Here is a 14,468-nt window from a genome sequence, read left to right on the forward strand (position 1 = left end):
TGCGCCTCTCAATGATCCTTTTATTAGGCTGCAATGGCTTTCGTTTGGGCTCAAATTGATAACCCAAAACACCAAAGAAAGGTTCATAACTCTCCTCGTCACCATTAGAAGAATGTTCGTTACGTCGGATTCGTCGCTGCAATTAGAAACAAAATTGTCCGCCATCATCGCCGCCATTCAGTACTAAGCACTGAGCCGGTTGTTTCCTTGTCGTGACGTCACGCACACAATATGCTAGATTTCCGGGATCTCGGGAGCGGGTCCTTTTAGCTTGACAATCGATCCAAATTTCTATCATTTTCTTGGCGTTGCGATGTGTGTAATTACACGAAGTGGCATGATATGAATCCAGAAGGCATGCGTTTATGGATAAATTATGGAATATTAGCATTTCCCCAGGTGTTGTCATACCCTTTAAGGTCGCAACTAGTACCAGTTTAGTGGGATAAGTCAAACTTCCCACCTTCCTCGAATACAGCGTAAGCACGAGTGGCCGAAGCACTCCTCTCTATTGTGGTCACATTACGCATCTAAAAGAAAAGTCGCGCAGAAATAAATGAATTATGGCAGTTTGGTGTGACATTGTTTTAGCTGCATGGGTATTTCTAACAACGATCTGCATTTTGAATTTACTATGACTACTTTGACTATGTTAGATCTGTTAATATCGTTTTTATTAGCATGCTAGGAAGGGACCATTGAATCGTGCTAGCTTAGCCACTCCCGAGCCCTGAAATTATTAAATAGCTAACAATCTGCACAAACTCTAAGATTAAGCCTTATGTCAAAATTCTGAACTTCTGCTTTAATATTTATACTTAGTCATTCTAGATATGTTTGATATGCTATTTTAAAATTTAAAAAGTACTGCTCAAACACAAAAATTGGCAGTATGTCGGTGCACCACAAACAAGACCTGATGAGCCACAGCAAGAGACCAGCCATTTTCTTTTTAAATTTATTTAAGAAAGAGTCCCAAAAATAAACAAGTTAGCACACATTCCATAATACAAAATGTCAGTGAGAATAGCCTGAATTTACGCCATATGGAACTTAGAAGCGACTACAAGTATATGCGTGTTATCTATTGTCGGAATACAAAAACAACAGCCAGAGTAATAATAATAATAATAATACAGATTATTACCCCATTTGTATCATACACAGGGGCTTTTTACAGGTCATAAAAGAGATCAAGTGAGTCCTATGAGTTAAGAAGTGCTTGTCTTTAGAAAAAAAAAAAAAAAAAAATCTGACGTAAAGCAGATCTGACACTATCATGGAAAGGGGGAGGGGCTATGTTTTTTTTTCAAATCTTTTTATACAAAATATAAGTATATATGTATATATATATCGTATGCATGTATGTATGTTTTATCCCCGAAAATTCAAACACCGTCACGACTTCTACATTAAAATTGTAAACGCTGTTGTGTGTATGTGTTGACTTCTTTTGGCAGTTAGAAAACAAAATCGTCACGACGGTGGCAAGCGACATGCAGAAACCGCTGCTACGTCATCGTCAGGTGGATGCAAAAATACATGAAAAAACAACAACAAAACAACCCCCCTAAAAGGCTATTTATTTATCCTTATTACCAGTGTCATCGCCACCGACTGTACATCTATAGTTTACAAAAAAAAAAAAAAAGTCATTTACATTCACTGAAATGACAGTGATTGATTATATTAAGACTCTATATTCATCATCTACTGGCACTAGGATTTGGCACCCGTCGCTTTTTTGGCATTTCGGCATTTTTCCGAGTGGTGGATGCTGATGCCTATCTAACGCCCTTTCCATTTTTTTTTTAAATGTGTGTTTTTTCTCTTAATATATATATATTTTGCATTCATGACGTGTAAACAGATTCACTTCCTCCTGAAAGCGCGACAAACGACCCTGGTCCTCGGCAGAAAAAACACAAACAGCGGATGAGGAGAAAGAAAATGACACGAGTCAAAAAAGATGAGCCAAAAACGGAGATTCCAAAAATGTCGAGCATTGACAAGAGTTCGTATCAACACCAAACGATTAAAATATACAGGAATTTAATTACATGACTTTTCTTGCTGTTTCCTATTTCTCCTTTCCGCGTGTTTAAATCCAACTGCGAGTTTCTTTAAAAGCTATTTTGTGAAAATACATAAAAATAGTTGTTTTTTTTAAAGTGAGTATTTTCCTGGGATTTTCTTAAGAAAAACTTCAAAGGACTATTTCACATTTTAGAACGCGGATGTGCTTCAGGATGTGGCGGCAACCGATTAACACACACATACACACACTTCGTAACGTTGGGAGAAGCAGCTGTTCATTAAGCCCTCACTTTCACGCTTTTAGGAATGAAAACAAAAGAATTCCAAGATATTCCAGGATTTTTTTTTTAACATTGGAGAAAGTACCAACCAAGTCTTTGTGATCTCCGACGTTCCCATTAGAGGAAAAAAAGTGCCACAACAGAAGCAAGCGATAGTAAGAAGCGTTTGGGGGGGAAACAACACAAACCTTTTCGAAGGGAAAAAAAAGAACAAAATCGCTCTTTTTTTCTATCTTTTTGAAACCATGGTAAGGCACTCGGAAGTTGGTCTGGGATCAGGACAGGTCTGTCAGGCTGACATTGAGGCCCATGTCGGGCCTGACGTACGGGACGGCGTGGACGGCCTTCGGGAACTCAGGAGTCATCACCCGACCATTCTCCCCAGTGCTCCCGGTGACCGAAAGTCTCGCTTTGTTCCTCATAGCGTCCCCGAAAGTCATCTGCAGGCGGGAAAAAGGGGGAGTAGGACATTGCCAGAAAGGAGTTAGATCAGTCTTTCCCTGCATGCTCAAGTGTGAAAGATAAATATATATATATGGATAAATATGTATGGGAATGAGAACTAAAGAGTGTGTGGAGGAGCGACGCCACATGACGCGAGGATGAGCATGTGCGTGTGGTATGGTGGCAAGCATTAGCTTAGTATGACAATACAGTGTGAAAAATATGTATTTGAACAACCTGCAATTTTGCAAGTTCTTCCACTTAGAAATGATGGGCGGGTTTAAAATTTTCATGGTAGATGCTTGTTTACTATAAGAGACAATCTAAATAAAAATAAATCAAGAAATCACAGTGTATGATTTTTTAAAAACACTTTATTTGTATTACTCTGCTGCAAATACGTATTTGAGCACCTGAGAAAATCAATGTAAATATTTGGTACAGTAGCCTTTGATTACAATTACCGTAATTTTCGTACTATAAGGCGCACCTGACTATAAGCCGCCACCCACCAAATGTGACACGAAAACGGAGAATTTACTCTGGGCATTTGCTGTGTGGGGATACAGATTTTAGCACCGCACAGGTTGGTTTGGGGACATTTCAGGGACAATATCAGGTCACTTCCTGTTAATCTGGGAACATTTGGGGGCGTGGCCTGGTCATATCAGGTCATTTGGGGACATTTGGGGGGCGTGACCTGGTCATATGAGGTCATTTGGGGACATTTGGGGCGTGTCCTTGTCATGTCAGGTCATTTGGGGACATTTCAGGGGCGTGGCCCTGTCATATCAGGTCATTTGGGGACATTTGGGGAACGTGGCCTGGTCATATCAGGTCATTTGGGGACATTTGGGGGCGTGGCCTGGTCATATCAGGTCATTTGGGGACATTTGGGGGGCGTGACCTGGTCATATGAGGTAATTTGGGGACATTTGGGGCGTGTCCTTGTCATGTCAGGTCATTTGGGGACATTTGAGGGGCGTGGCCTTGTCATATCAGGTCATTTGGGGACATTTGGGGGCGTGGCCTGGTCATATCAGGTCATTTGGGGACATTTGGGGGGCGTGGCCTGGTCATATCTGGTCATTCAGGGACATTTGGGAGCATGGCCTAGTCATATCAGGTCATTTGGAGACATTTGGGGCGTGTCCTTGTCAAGTCAGGTCATTTGGGGACATTTGAGGGGCGTGGCCTTGTCATAACAGGTCTTTTGGGGGCGTGGCCTGGTCATATCTGGTCATTTGGGGACATTTGGGAGCATGGCCTTCATATCAGGTCATTTGGGGGGCGTGTACGATTAATATCTGGTCATTTCCTGTTGATTTGGAGACATTTTTTGCCATTGAAAATGAATGGGAAAAATTTGGACGTCCATGGCCGTCACTGGCATCAATGCAATGTAAATTTCATTGGAAATTCCTTTGAAAGTGAATGGGGAAATTTGAACGTTGCATCACATTAGAAATGAATGAGAAAGTTTTTGCAAAATTACGGTGAACCGTAAATTTTTTCATGTTAGGAATTGGAGTCTTCCTGATTGTATGGGGTGGACAAGTGTTTATTAAAGCTAACCGCCTCAAACAGGTCAAAAAGTCAGACTCGAAAAGTCCACCTCCAATCCACTTATTCATTGGACTTTTTAAAGGCAACTAACAGGTCTTTGAGGCTCACAATTCTTGCTAATAGACAGGTGTTCTAATGCAGCAGTATAATACAAATAAATTGTTAAAAAATCATACATTTGATTTCTGATCTCTCACAGTGGACAAGCACCTACCATGATAATCTCAAACCCGCCCATCATTTCCAAGTGGGAGAACTTGCAAAATCGCAGGGTGTTCAAATACTTATTTTCCTCACTGTATATTGTTGTTGTTTTTTTTTACTATTTACTAGTAGAGAGGCGTCGACAAGTGTGGCCATCAACAGTCATACATGAGCATGGTCTTAAGGGAACTCAAATGGACAGACGATATACGAAGGGGTGCCAGCGCCACCACTCCAAAGGAAAAAAAAAAGAATTCGGCAGTTGAAAAATTCCACCGAACATTTAAAAAAAAGAAGTCAAATTTATCATGAAAAACAAATGCCCATTATAACAGCATGTGTTTGTAACGCTTTTGTCTTATTTCTCGATGAATCGGTACGGATACGATCGGCTTCATTTAAAGCAACACTTGGTAACTTTTCAGTTTTGTTTGATTTTAGCGATGCCGGTGGACAAAAGCGGTAGTGTTTTGCCTTAAGGAAGACTTTGTTTCCCGTGAGGAGCAGCGCTGCGTTTCTTACGCGGACCAGCGCACACCCGAAGTGTCGTAAAATCATCAGTCAATCAAAAATCAATCTCCTGGTCGCCTGCAGATGGATTAAACATTTCTGTTTCCAGCGGCTGTGTGAAGGATGTATAGTAATCAGGTAATGAATCCATTTGTGGCTAAACAATAGCATATGGCAGTTAGCAGCTGTGTGGCTTAGTGTGGCTAACTCCCCCACCACTCCCGAACTTGTCAGCGCTAACGAGTTCGGTTAGTCAAAGTTATTTAGTGTCGGTGAAAGCGATACAGACCCCCTTCAAGATATAAAAGAGGTGTCATTCAACTGGTTGTCCGTCATCATATCACAAATTTTACATAGGTTGAAAAGTTACCTAGTGTCGCTTTAAATCAAAACGATATCTACAGTCACGATGCTAATCACTCCAATTATATCGTTTCCTCTAATTATGATGAAAATATAAACTCAATTTGAACTGTAACTGGATTCAAATCAATTGTGATTTGATTTACTCCAGTTACAATATTTAATACTCTATTTTTTTTCCTTTTTAAAAAAAAAAATATTTTCATACATCAAGCACACCTGATTTTCAGGAGCATTAGTTGATCAATGTATACCATGTTATTTTTTCTTTATCTTTTAACATTATTCTTTTATTTAATAATATTTTCATATTTGTTTTATTGTTTGATAAATGGAATTGATGAATATATGTCTTGAGCAATTAACTGGAGCAGTATAATTCAAATGTGCTCCAACAAAACAGGGTCAAGGTCATGAAGCAAACCCAAAATTCACGTATAAATCGCACTGGATTATAAGGCCATTATTGGGAAAAAAAATAAAAAAGGATTTTAACTGCGCCTTATTGTCCAAAAATTACTGTAATATACTATACTTATCACTCAAAGTATGAATGGATTCACTCTAATAATGTTTACGTGCTATTAACTGCAATATTTTCATGACTGTTAATCATGTTAACGTTTATCTGCAATGACGACGTGTTTACAATATGTTCCTTAGATTTTAATAAAGTATGAGATCACCTTCAATTGCAATATGATTGAATATTGTTACAATGTACAGACCAATTGCAATACAGTTCGCAATTTACAGTGGTACATTTCCCACTGATTACAATATGATTCACCTGAATTACTATAAGATCTCATTATCCTCATTAAAGTTGCAATAAATTTCCATAAAATTATGACGGAATACAATTATCTCCAATCCAGTTATTCAATATACTCCAAATACGAAGCACTAAGTCTCACGCCAACCATGATCTCATTCACTCCCAGTGTGATATCTGTCATAATTTGATACATATACAGTGGTATGAAAAAGTATCTTAACCTTTTGGAATTTCTCACATTTCTGCATAAAATCACCATCACATGTGATCTGATCTTTGTCAAAATCACACTGATGAAAAAACTGCTTTAACTAGAACCACCCAAACATTTATAGGTTTTCATATTTTAATGAGGATAGTATGCAAACAATGACAGAAGGTGGAAAAACAAGTACGTGAACCATCACATGTAATATTTTGTGCCCCCCCCCTCCCCCTTTGGCAGCAATAACTTTAACCAGACACTTCCTGTACCTGCAGATCAGTCTGGCACATTGATCAGGACCAATCCTCGCCCATTCTTCTCTACAAAACTGCGGCCGTCCAGTCAGATTCCTGGGAAGTCTGGCATGAATCGCTGTCTTTAGGCCATGCCACAGCATTTCAATGGGGTTCAAGTCTGGACTTTAACTTGGCCACTCCGGAATATGTATTTTGTTCTTCTGAAACAATTCTAAAGTTGATTTACTTCTGTGTTTTGGATCATTGTCTTGTTGCAGCATCCATCCTCTTAGCTACAACTGTCTGACAGACGGCCACAGGTTTTCCTGCCAGACAACATCCTGATAAAGTTTTGAATTCATTCTTCCATTAACTATTGCAAGTCCAGGCCCTGAGGAAGCAAAACAGCCCCAAATCATGATGCTCCCTCCACCATGCTTCACGGTGAGGATGAGGTGTTGATATTGGTGAGCTGTTCCATTTCTCCTCCACACATGACCTTGTGTGTTATACCCAAACAATTCAACTTTGGTTTCATCACTCCACAAAATATTTTGCCAAAACTTCTGTGGAGTGTCCAAGTGCCTTTTTGCAAACATTAAACGACAGCAGTGACTTCCTCCGTTGAGTCCTTCCATGAACACCATTCTTGGCCATAGTTTTACATATAGTTGATGTGTGCACAGAGATATTGGACTGTGCCAGTAATTTCTGTAAGTCTTTAGCAGACACTTTAGGGTTCTTTTTTACATCTCTGAGCATTCTGCACTGAACTCTTGGCGTCATCTTTAGTGGACGGCCACTTCTTTGGAGAGAAGCAACAGCGCCAAACTCTCTCCATTTGAAGACAACTTTTTTGACTGTCGATTGATGAACATCTAGACTTTTAGAGATGGTTTTGTATCCTTACCCAGCTTAATACAAATCAACAATCCTTGGTCGCAGTTCTTCTGACAGCTCTTTTAACTGAGCCATGATGCATGTCAGACATTGCTTCTCATCGAGACATTTCTTACCAGGTGTGTGTTTTATAGTGGGCAGGGCAGTTTTAAACCACTCATCAGTGATTGGGCACACACCTATCTTAAACTGTTTGGTAAAAAAAATGGTTTCAATTGCTCTTTAAGTCTCCTTAGGCAGAGGGTTCACTTACTTGCCCCCCCCCCCCCCCCCCTTCTGTCATTGTTAGCATGCGATCCTCATTAAAATATGAACAACTATAAATGTTTGGGTGGTTTTAGTTAAAGCAGACACTGTTTTATTCATCTGTATGATTTTGACAAAGATCAGATCACATCTGATGGTAATTTTATGCAGAAATGTGAGATATTCCAAAAGGTTCAGATACTTTTCATACCACTGTAGCTCATAATATTGTTTGTCCCATAGAATCAAGACATTTAACAAGACACAGCCATTTATTTTTAGGTGAAATGACTGTTAATCCTCCCAAACTATTAGACTATTCTTTTTTATTTACACTTACTTAGAAAAAAAAAAAAAAAAACATCTAACAAATTTGACTGTTGTGAAAATGCATTTTCAGCAGTCGTCCAATAGATAATATGGACATCAATTTTTCAGTATTAGTTTTTGGCCAATATGCATGTTGTCTTCAAAGCGAATGTAGACGCCTTCTGCCTTTGTACAAGGGCTGGTCACAACTTAGCTCAGCTTCTCCTTATTTTTCACAGAATGTTTATTTGGAAAACCTGGAAGTTGTTACATTTATCATTACTGAAACATCCAGTGGGGCTTTGCAATACAATTAGCCATAACATGTTAAGTTCGCGACCGCATATATTGGTATCGGTTTGATATCGGATTTTTGGAATTGGGCAATATCGGGATATTTTCTGTATAATTTTTTTCCCTTTTCATCTTGGCACTGACACTCCTTTTTCCAAACACGAATCATTATGCTTTAACAAAAGGGGGTGTTTGTGGCTGGTATGTCTTTCTCTCAGTAAATCATAAGTCACCAGTACATACGATCCTTTGGCCAACCTCTTCATTCACTAACACTGAAGGATGAAACGGAGGATGGAGCCGAAAAAGCGTGCAGTTTGGGGAATTTATGAAAACCTCGTGTCCCTACCCCCTAAATTTTTACACTTTCGATCCCATATACGTTGTAACCTTCCTTATAAGTTGCAAAATTCTGTGAATTCTGCGAGGAAGTTGGGTTAATATTCTGTGCATTCTTTGCCACCTTCATTCGTTTGGCCTCGGCTCGGGACTTGTAACAGAACTCGATTAAGGCCACCAGCATGGCCAAGCCGAGTCCTCCGACCAGAATGTAGAAGACCCCAGCCACGTTGCTCAGGCTGAGGGCGCTGGTCTTCTCCTGCGGGGGGGATGCACACGACACAGCAGTCAGAGAGATTGGCGACAATGTAGATGGAAAAAAAAATACACAAATACAACAAAACCACAAACAAATGCACATGAGATCTTTTACTATGTTTTCTTTTCTTACAAAAACATCCAATAACCACAACAAAAACAAGACAGAAATGTGATTGGTCACTCGGGGAAGATTTAAAGCAGTAGTAGTATCGTGGGTTGAGGTTAGTCAAAATGGAATGCAGCAGTCATCTACTCTACGGCTGGATTTACACTACAAGGATCAAGGGACGCAATACTCACAATACCAACGTTTGGCAGGCCACAATCCTAACCTTACTCGTGCAGGGATATGCGCCGACACAATGTCCGAATAATAATATATATAAGGACTGCAACGGTATTTGTATTTGAATTAGTGCTGTCAAATTTATCGCGTTAACGGGCGGTAATTATTTTTAAAAATTAATCACATTAAAATATTTCACGCATTTAATGCGTGCGCGGAATGACCCGCTCATGCATTGCCTCAAACAGATTACAATGACGCAGTTTTTTTGCAAATTGAGAGCTAAGAGGCAGAGAACTGCAAGTGACACAGGCGTTTATCGGGCCATGCCGTTTATTGGCATAAGCTTCAGCGACTCCTTCATAATGAACATAAGTATCATTTAGTGAAAGCACAACAAAAATAATGTTCCTATCTCTCAAAATAAATAATGTTCACAAAAAGAAAAGCTGGCATTCCCAATCAAAATAGCTATGCAAAATACACATAAAACATACTCAGACTTTTGTCAAACTCTATTCAAACGTTTCGTTTAGCTCAACAAATACACTGGATGGCAATATTTAGTACAATATACAAACTGTCAGTGGTCCCGTACGTTGTGAAGCCAGCATTCAAATGAACGTCAATCACAATAGACCCAGTCTTAAAAAAAAAAAAAAAACAACAACAACAAAAAACAAACAAACAAAAAAAACAGGGAGCTATAGCGTCAGTCGAGGGACAAAACACACTCATTGGCTTGATTTCTAAGTAATTTAAAACTCTCCTTTGACACCTTGTGGTGTATTTCAATCACTATCTTACGTAGTTAAAGACACTGTGGAAGAACGGCTGTGGCGAGCTACTAGTTTATTTTTTGATTGAAAATTGTACAAATTTTATTAAAACGAAAACATTAAGAGGGGTTTTAATATAAAATTACTATAACTTGTACTAACATTTATCTTTTAAGAACTACTTAGTCTTTCTATCCGTGGAGCCCTTTAACAGAAAGAATGTTAATAATGTTAATGCCATCTTGTGGATTTATTGTTATAATAAACAAATACAGTACTTATATACAGTATGTTGAATGTATATATCCACCTTGTGTCTTATCTTTCCATTCCAACAATAATTTACAGAAAAATATGGCATATTTTAGAGATGGTTTGAATCGCAATTAATTATGATTAATTCATTTTTAAGCTGTGATTAACTCGATTATAAATTTTAATCGTTCGACGGCCCTAATTTGAATACATTTGAGTAAAAATATAAACAATCCACTCCCCCAAAAAATCCATGTTGGAATTAGTCCTCCTCCAATCCAGGGGGAGGTAGAGGCAATGCGCCTAAACCGACAACCAACATTACGGGATAAAGGAGACAAACCAAAACAGACGAAGTTATCAATGATCACTTCTCGGAAAGTTATGGCGAATGGACTGCGGTATTACTAACATTTTTTGATGTTTATTCATTTTCTATTTTCAAATCAGAAAATGCTAATTTTGCTTTAGCCATAGGCCGAAGTAAATGAAACACTTCGAGTATTAGTGAGTATTTATTTTGCACTATTTCAAGAGATGCTTTCTCAGTTTTAGAACGATTTGCACTTTGAATTTAATATTAGCCAACATAAAAATACATGTTGGAGTGTACAGTATGTTCAGTGGTAATGGTTTACAGTCAACTGTGTTTAATCCAACATTGAAAATGGTAGAATCTTATTTTTATAAAAAAAGTTACCAAGGTTGCCAACTGGCGAGCACTACCTGGCTTTAACTGTTACCTCAGTTGATTTGTACAAAAAAGGGTGTGTTGTCGATTTTTGCACATGAACTGTAAAGTAAAGAATGTAAAAACAATAAAAACAAAATCACATAAGTTTGGTGTCTTCTATTTATTTTTTACAGTGGTACCTCTAGATACAGAGTTAATTCGTTCCAAGGCCTTGTTTGTAAGTCGAAATGGTCGTATGTTGAGCAGGATTTTCTCATAAGAATACATTATAATTCCGTTATTTCGTTCCACAGCCCGAAAACCTACACTAAATCCTTAATAAATACTGCTGGTACTATTTCAAATAGCAATTACACCAGCAAAACAAATAAATTATAAATAGAAATCGGAATAATATTATAATAATAATTCCTGTAATAATGTAACGAATTGGGTTCTAATGTGGCGGATGTGTTTTGTGGCTGTACCTAAACGCACCACGTAGGTGACATCACAGTGAGATAGGTGCGTGCGGTAGAGATTTTTGTTAAACTTTTAATGTCCCGTTGTTTTTGGCGTATACTGCGGGGGATTGAAGGCGTGTTGTGTTGCACAAGTTCTGAAATAAATGATTAAAAACCTGAGGAAGCTAGCGACTTCCTTGCCGATGTTACCACAATAATAATTGTCCCCTTAACTTATAAAGACTGGCGAACGGTGGTCAAAGGAGGACCATTGAGATCGGAGACATTTTACGGCAGAATTGCCAGTTCACTGACGTGCACATTTCCATCTTCATTTCAATGGTAAGCGGCACCTTTTTTTTTCACCACCTGCACTAACCTTCTTGGAACCTAAGTTGATTTCTCTCGCAAGAAAATCGGCCTTGCGGCAAAACAAAGAAACAGCGGCCCAGCGTCAAATTTCGAGCGTGTCGTCGGATGTAGAAACAAATGGCCAGTAAAATTTTACTTCCGATGTCGAAAAGATAGTGTGTCGAAGCGATTGTATGTCGAGGTACCACTGTACTTTAATAAGAGCTGCTTCTTAGTTTTAGGCAATAGAACAAATGTTAACTTTCAATTCTATTTCTTTATTTATTCATTTATTTATTTATTTTTAACCCCAACTCAAATCCTAATTCTTTACCCCCCAGTCCTGAAACATGATTACTTTGGGGGCTTTGACACTAAACCTAAACCACAATCGTAATCATTCCATATCATGTATTTTTCATAACCCTTAATTAGTGTTCGACCAACGCCATTGCTCCTGGTACTGATTCCGATACCCGGGTGTGTGGTATCAGGAAATATAGTACTGATACCACTTTATTTTTCTCAAATACTGTATACATAATATATACTGTATGTTTCTTTTAATTCGATACTGCTGAACCTATTGTCTGTCATTGACGGGGGTAGACGTCCAATCCATTTTCTGTGGAATGGCTCATAGTGTGTCTATGTGTACATGTGCTTGTTTCATATAGGCATATCAAATGTGAACAAAGTGCCTTTGGATATGAAATTCCATCCTGTGTATCACATATTGGCTCCAAATTGGAATTGTGCACTTGGACCTGCAGTGTAAATCCAGTCTGAGTATCAGGTAGCTTCATCAAATTTGCGCTACTATGCAAGGACCATTTACATGGGTTGCCCTCGACAACGGGCCAAGCCGTTACAAACAAGAGACAAAGAGGGGAAACAAATTTGTCCAAAAGCAATAGGGGTTTGACACAAACAGAAGTGTTTTCCCATGTACTTGTTTGGAGATGACAGCAGTCCCAAAACAGATACATGGGCTTTGGCCTTGCCAGTGTGGTGCAGAATTGCAATAAATTGTCAGTGACTAACCTCACATCATCTGAATGTGTTTCCAACAAACCCTGATTTCGGTATACCCGCACTAACACTGAACATTAACTGCAACTCAACACCAGTTCGCTACCTAAAGACTTATGCATCTGTAAGTGGAAATTTCCTTTAGTCACTTTCAATCCAAATTCTTTTGATACCCCCTCCACATTCTTTTGGGAGATTTTATTCATCCAAACCCCTACAACCGTATTCTTAATCTGGTCTACACCCTCATTAATGTCACAAGCCTCGACCATCACCCTTTAAATTTAATTCATCACCAGTGTTGCACCAATACAACGCGGTATCAGCGAATACTAAGAAATAAAAAGATGCAACGCTGCACGACATCGTCCTACCAAAGATGGCTGCCAACTACAAACTGCGCTCTTGCTGCTGGGAATTTTAATGAGTTTATCGCTAGTAGACATCCATTCCATTTGAAGTGGGATGGATGGCAGTGAATGAATGAACGTTCGCTGGATGAGACTTCACTATCAGTTGATAAGAAACGGGGTGCGGGGCCACTCCGCAGGGGGCCTATCTTCAAAAACTTAAAATTCAAATATTTTCAAAACCAAAGCCGCTAGCGACCTAAAACCAAAACAGGCACCTCCCTTAGGCAAATATGAGTTTCTATGAGTAGCGGCATCAAAAAATTCAAAGTCATTCCCTAATAAAATCCTGAACAGTTGCCTGTATTTATTACCGTATTGGCCCGAATATAAGACAGTGTTTTTTGCATTGAAATAACTCTGAAACAAGCAGTGTTGTTAATCTTACTGAAAAAAAGTAATTAATTATAGTTACAAATGACTTCTCCCAAAAAGTAATTGCGTTAGTAACTCAATTACCTGAATGTAAGAGTAATTAGTTACTTGGCAAAGTAATTGGTGATAATTACTCTTTTTTTTTTCCTCAAAAAAAAAAAAAAAAAACCATTGGCACACTATGTGAAGTTTTTTGGCATTAGTTCCCTTCTCTCTACTTTCGACATATGAAAGTTTTAAAACTGTTTCATCATTTAAAGATAGATTCAAGTCAAGATTTTGCCCATTTAGAAGTATTTTATATGAAAAGTTACTTAGGTTTGCGAGGAAGGTTCTCTACAACAGAGCCGTCTTAAAAAGTCTACTGCTTCAAGATGGCGGCTGTCTACTAACGCATTTAGTGCCATGTCTGTCATTTTGCATCTAGTTATATCTCTATACAGTACATGTGATATCTACCATGTCTACCATATCTACCATAACATGCGGGCGTAGTTTGTAGGCTATCGGCTACATGTATTATTGGAGCTACCTAGCATCGCGTTTGCTCGGCGTCACAACTTTCTTACCTCCTCCCAACTCCTGCTCTGCTCTGTCGTCTCGGTGAGTCCGTCTCCCTCAGACTTTTCGACCAATATAGTAACGCATAGTAACGCATGCCTTTCCGTCCTCAGTAACGGTAACGGCGTTGCCAAGATGAGAAAAGTAATTAATTAGATTACCCACTACTGAAAAAAATAACGCCGTTAGTAACGCCGTTATTTTGTAACGCCGTTATTTTGTAACGCCGTTATTAACAACACTGGAAACAAGAGGCTCGTCTTATATTCGCGGTCTAGACATTATACCCATTCAAGACGCTAGATGGCG

At 38.8% G+C, this 14,468-nt stretch overlaps 1 protein-coding gene across 7 annotated transcripts in view; it reads right to left on the reverse strand.

The window, feature by feature from the left end:
* Window positions 1-944: 944 nt before the first annotated feature.
* The window catches only part of gria2b (glutamate receptor, ionotropic, AMPA 2b), a 97,606-nt gene continuing 84,082 nt past the window's right edge, over window positions 945-14,468 (reverse strand). For 2 of the 7 annotated variants that reach the window (XM_057849604.1, XM_057849603.1), the window contains exons 15-16: window positions 8,837-8,971; window positions 945-2,758 (exon numbers count right to left, since the gene is read on the reverse strand). In XM_057849604.1, the coding sequence (XP_057705587.1) occupies window positions 2,594-2,758; window positions 8,837-8,971 (300 nt within the window). In that variant the 3' untranslated portion in view covers window positions 945-2,593. Of the gene's footprint in view, window positions 2,759-8,722; window positions 8,972-14,468 lie in introns of those variants that run through there. The other 5 variants (XM_057849606.1, XM_057849605.1, XM_057849608.1 and 2 more) reach the window with 4 other exon arrangements.

This window comes from Corythoichthys intestinalis, chromosome 11 (genome assembly GCF_030265065.1).
Source record: "Corythoichthys intestinalis isolate RoL2023-P3 chromosome 11, ASM3026506v1, whole genome shotgun sequence".
NCBI classification, from domain to species: Eukaryota; Metazoa; Chordata; class Actinopteri; order Syngnathiformes; family Syngnathidae; genus Corythoichthys; species Corythoichthys intestinalis.